The 5,850-nt window shown below is 41.1% G+C and overlaps 1 protein-coding gene across 1 annotated transcript; it reads left to right on the forward strand.

Annotated features, from left to right (window-relative positions):
* Positions 1–3,824: 3,824 nt before the first annotated feature.
* On the forward strand, positions 3,825–4,400 carry LOC113225012 (divergent paired-related homeobox). Its single transcript, XM_026455166.1, has one exon. The coding sequence runs from the start codon at positions 3,825–3,827 to the stop codon at positions 4,398–4,400; it is 576 nt and encodes a 191-aa protein (XP_026310951.1).
* Positions 4,401–5,850: the final 1,450 nt, after the last annotated feature.

The following is a 5,850-nucleotide window of genomic DNA, read 5'->3' on the forward strand; positions in this document are numbered from 1 at the left end:
TACTTAAACCCTAATGTCTGTCTTGTAGCTTTAACTTATTCACACTATATTACCAACTTCTACACATATACTAGTACAAATGTTAGGGCAAGAAAGTTTCCCAAAATATCAAAAACATAAGGCAGTAATAATAATGGCTACCATTTATGGAGCTATTGGCATTTCAGTTTCAATGGCAACCCTGCAAAGCTGTACAGTTGACTGTGTTTTTTTAAAACCCTGTTAGACAAGTCAGATAAATCAAGTAGATTTTGTAAAATCATCAGCAGGTCTGTAGAGATTTGAACACAGATCTGATCTCTTTCACTATAATTCATCACCTTAATATTAACACAGTGGGCACAACCAGCCTAGTATAGTCAAAAATCCACTTGGATAAAGTATAATTATTTTAGAACTTCTTTTTTTAAAAAAAATTTGTTTTAGATGGAGTCTTGCTCTGTCACCCAGGCTGGGGTGCAGTGGCGTGATCTTGGCTCACTTCAACCTCCACCTCCTGGGTTTAAGCGATTCTCCTGCCTCACCCTCCTGAGTAGCTGGGATTACAGGCACATACCACCATGCCTGGCTAATTATTTGTGCTTTTAATACACATGGGGTTTCCCTATGTTGGTCAAGCTGGTCTCGAACTCCTGACCTCATGATCCGCCTGCCTTGGCCTCCCAAAGTGCTGGGATTATAGGTGTAAGCCACTGAACCCGGCTTTTTATTTTAGAACTTCTAACATCTGAAGAAAGAAGTGTTGCTCACAATTAGATATGAACTCTAGGCCTTAGGAAAAATGGTTTCTAAAAGTTCAGAGAAAAGGTGGGTATGACTCCTGACACTATAAAAGTTAAAATGTCTGAAAGAGGAAGGAAGGTTCCCAGAAAAGAATTCAATCAGAATAATAACAAATGACATTGATCATGAAGGAAAAAACAAAGCTTTTTTTTCTGAAGAAGAAGAAGAAGAAGAAGAAGAAGAAGAAGAAGAAGAAGAAGAAGAAGAAGAAGAAGAAGAAGAAGAAGAAGAAGAAGAAGAAGAAGCTCTACAAAGAGATCTCTAATGATCTCATTTTTTTTTTTAAGAAATGGCCGAACAAAGCAATACAAACCAGTCATAATGACTATGAAAAAATGGAGCCCAAACTGCACTGAGACTTAACAGGGTAGTGTAAGAGCACTAAAAGAGGGCATTGCACTGGTTTCAGAGCAGAAAGAAGAATGAGGAATGGAATAACCCAGTGCTGAGGGGCAAATGGTGTCATATTGAAAGCAAACAGAGAGAAACAGGACAATTCAACTTCTATATTGCTTTCTCTATCAAGGAAAACAATCTCCAAACCGGGATGGCTAGAACAAATACAGTTAGTAGGAAATTGAAACCTGAGATAGGCAAGAAGACAATAAGAAAACACCTAGCCACTCTAAATGAGTTCAAGTCCACAGAACCAAGTGAATGACTTTCATCCTACTCCACCAAAGAAAGGTGTGTACTGTGGAGCAGCTGCAGGGAGAATTGTAGGATTAGGGAGAACAGGAATATGCTCCAGTTTTTTAAAAAGCATGGAATGGTTGTATTACATAAAGTTGTAAAATATCAATGCCCAGCAAAATTTTAAAAGTTTAAATATATTTTACTATTTAAAAGATAATTACTAAACAAAATTACTTGTGCCAACATAATTCTTATAAATAAGCTCTACCAAACTAACTTTGTCTCCGTGTTGAGAAGTTACCATGGGACGTCAACGTAGTTTTCTGGGTTGAAATTTCAAGAAGTCATCCTCAAACTATCCCTATGGACAATATAGATACACACAGATTGAAAGATGGTTAGATAGTGAAGAGTTTCTCAACTAGTTGACTATCTGGAGATATAGGCTATTTATACCTTCAATTCTGTCCACCTAGGAAGCAGTGTGCAGTGATGGAGGGGTGCTCTTCTTGCTCTGGAGAGACAGCTCATAAATTTGGCACATTTTTATTACTCATATGACTATATAGAAATTAGACACATGATATTTTGATGCAGTCATTTTGAAGACAAGTTGACAGCCCTAAGAAACAACTTAATGTTAAGAAACTATTTAAAGTAGCAATTAACATAATTACACACAAACTTCATTCCTGATCTTTATTCCATTTCTGAGCTATTTTAGAAATGCAGTCAGGTCAAGCCCAGGAATGGGACAGGGTTCTGAGATATCCATTACTAGACAATAAAAAATGATACATTTTAAGAAATATTTTGATATAAAATATAAGCTATTTTGAGGCATCCATTTTGATATGACCAAATCAAAATAACTACATCAAGATGACTGCGTGAAAATTCTTTTCCATGTATTTATCTGCATCACAGGATTTAAAACTCCACTGCAATAAGGACAAATCTCTCCAGCAAATCGCCATAAGTTCACTTTCTAGCTTGGCCATAACTCATTATGCTTCTAATATTTGTGAGGATAGAAAGATGGAGGAATAGCTGGTATGCTGGCTGGAGGGTCAGTATTTGATAGCTCTCTCCTAAGCCAGATGGTGTCTTCTCGCACATAGGGAATATAAGTAAGTAGACCGCATGTCATTCCAGGTTCTTTGGTGCAAGCAACAGAAATAGACCCTGGCTAACCGAAGCAAGAAAAGATTCTGTAGGAAGAACACTGTGCAGTGAATGCAATAACAGAAAATGTGAACAACCAGATCTTGAGAACGCCAAGAATCAGAGTAGCTTCAGGATGTCAGTAGACAGCCCAAAGACTGCATCTACAGGGAAGTGCCATATACAGCTTCAGATCTACCATCCATCTGTCCCTCAGTGTTTCTACTCAAGTTTCAGAGTTTGTCTCTTGTGCCCTCCCCTGTGATTAGGGCTCCTGGAGTATGTGACTGAGAGACAGCCACATGGATGGAAGAGGGCAGTTTCCCCAAGGGAAAAAGAAGGGCACCATTACCAGAAGAAAGAGGCAGTATGCCAGGAAAGAGAGAAAAAGGATATACAAATATATCCACTAGAGACTTGTACTTCAGTCAAACACTTATTTTCAAAAATACAGGTTTTGGCTCACCTGTTTCATGTAAATAAAGGATGTTGTTGACTGCAAGCTCAGTAACCACGAACAGTGTTTATGCCACACGTATTTGATTTTAATAACACTCTACTGTCAATGCAAGGGTGAGGCTAGCTGCATTGCTTGGCTTTATTCGAGTCTAGTTTTCAATGATTGGTTTTACATTTTAGGAAGAACACTATGAAGGTATTTGTCTCAGGCCCCATCCCCTCTCTTCTGTCCTCTTCTCTGTAATCTAGAGGCCCTGAGACTCTGGAAGGTGAATTTCTGCAAGTCTCTTGCCAGTGATTTTCAGTTAGGGTCTGCCAATGGAAAGCACGACAAGAAACTGGGATATGGGAGGAGGAAAGAAGCAGCTCTCTTCCTGAATCCATGTTCTCGCCACATCTTTCCAGCAGCAGGTGGCAGCTCATGTCCAAGGTCTTTTGGCAGTTTCCACGTCTGCATGGAAAACCTCTTCCTTGGAGCCAGTGCCAGTCTCATCTGCTGAGATGCTGCATGTTAGTGATGCCAGCAGCAGCCACGGTGGTCCCAGCATTAGCCAGGCAGTGCCCCTTCAGATGTTCCAGCACCAGCAGCTTAATACCCCTTGGCAATACCAATGCTGTCCATGGTACCTCTGCCACAGCTGCCACTCTGCTTTGGGTGCTCCCCACCCCTACCCCACTGGGATTTCAGGGAAGAGGACACTTCTTATTCATTCTCCAGCTGTAAGAATGGAAGTCACGTCTTATCCCTGGACCTGAACCCAGGCACACATCTGACTTGAAACATGCCAGGCTCAGAGGATCTGCGTAAAGGCAAGGACCAGATGCATTCACACAGGAAACGAACCATGTTCACTAAGAAGCAACTGGAAGATCTGAACATCTTGTTCAATGAGAACCCATACCCAAACCCCAGCCTTCAGAAAGAAATGGCCTCGAAAATAGACATACACCCAACAGTACTGCAAGTCTGGTTCAAGAATCACAGAGCAAAACTCAAGAAAGCCAAATGCAAGCATATTCATCAAAAACAAGAAACTCCACAACCGCCAGCACCACAGGGTGGGGTCACCACCAGAGTCAGCCCGAGAAACGCAGACACACTACCCAGATTGCCCAGTGCTGCTCACCCGATCGGCCTGGTGTACACGGGTCAACGAGTCCCTTCATTCCAGCTCATCCTGTACCCCAACCTCAAGGTCCCTGCAAATGACTTCGCTGGCCACAGAATAGTCCATTTTGGCTGCTGCCAAGATCCTAATATATATTGCCTCTACCCCATTTTGGAATCCCAAGTTTGTGCTCCAAGCTTCCATGCTGGATCTTCTGCCTGTTCCTCTCTCCAAAGTCGAGAGAGATGATAAATATAAAAAAAAAGAGATGATAATGACAACAACAACAACAACAACAAAAAAAAAAAAAAAAAAAAGAATGGAAGTCACTTCCTGAACTTACTAATCTTTGGGTTTTCTCACTTTTGCCTTTATTAATTTATTAATTACTGTTATTAATTAATTAATATAATTGCCTTATATTAATTTCCCTTTATTGGAAATACTGAGAGTATTTATAGCTTCTTTTCACACTTGAAATGTGCATTTTATACAAAGGAAGACTTAAAGAATGTGATAACTGGCTTCAACTATCTGAAGGGCTTTCATCTGAAAAGAGGACTGCATTTATCCTGTGTAGCTCCAAAGGGCAGAAATGGGATTAGTGAGCAGAAGTTTCAAGGAAGAGGTCTCAGCTCCAAATAAGGAACAGTCCTCTGAGCACTTGAACTACCCACGGTGGAATGTACTGGGTTCCTTCTATTGAGGGGTAGTCAAGTAAACAATGGGTTTCCATTCCTCAGAGACACTGGGGGGGAATCTACTGGAGTGACAAGCTGGACCAAATCAACTCTCAGAGGGCTTAGAGTTCCCCTGAAGAACTATAGACTTTAATGAGAGGTTTGATCATTTTCTACTGGAGCTGTAACACAAAGCTAGGATGTTTAGTGACCTGCAAAAAAATGTAACAGTTATCCTCTGGGGTCTATCTTGGTCCCAGACTAATTTAAAACAATGACTCTTATCCCCAAACTGAAGAAATTCAATCTCCACTATTTTACACCCCGCTGAAAGCTGACACCGGTTAGAATCAAGAAGCCCCTCATTTGCTTTCCTTTCTGCTCTCACTAGGTCCATTCCGTGTGCCTGGGATTTATGCCCTGAGGGCTTTAGGGAGTTGGGGACAAAGATGACTGCAGTCTCCAGCTAATGGAATCAAAGTGTTCTAGTTCTCTGAAGAGAATTGTTCCTCATTGTGAATCTTGCTTGATGGATTCAAATCTCTGAATTCTTCTACCCCAGGCCAAGGCTTCCCGTCTCAGCCTTGGAATTGCAAGGGATGGGTAGGCAGTTGTGAGGGAACCAGACAAGATGTCAAAACCTTAGCAAGATTATCTTCCTGCCATCACGAAAATCCCAACCACCCTTCCAATTATTACTACAGCTGTCAACAAGTATTGCACATCTGCAGAGCTCCCACCTTTCTGATGTTTGGGGCACATGTGATGAGTCTCAAAACAGCTGTTCTCCATCCAGTAGTTTTCCTTTCCTAGTATAAAATGGCCTGGAGTCTCACAATGGCAGTTTGGGGGTAAGGGGGACAGAGAAAGCCATTCCCTCTTGGGTACAGTTCAACAAAATAGAGAAACATAAAATACTAACCTCTAATATTCTCAGAAAACGGTTAAGTTCTGGCGTACTGAAGAAAGCATTCTCACATTTTCATTGTCAAGACAGGAACATTGGACTGGAGAGGAAA

The sequence above is a fragment of the Piliocolobus tephrosceles genome, chromosome 18 (assembly GCF_002776525.5).
Source record: "Piliocolobus tephrosceles isolate RC106 chromosome 18, ASM277652v3, whole genome shotgun sequence".
Taxonomy (NCBI): domain Eukaryota; kingdom Metazoa; phylum Chordata; class Mammalia; order Primates; family Cercopithecidae; genus Piliocolobus; species Piliocolobus tephrosceles.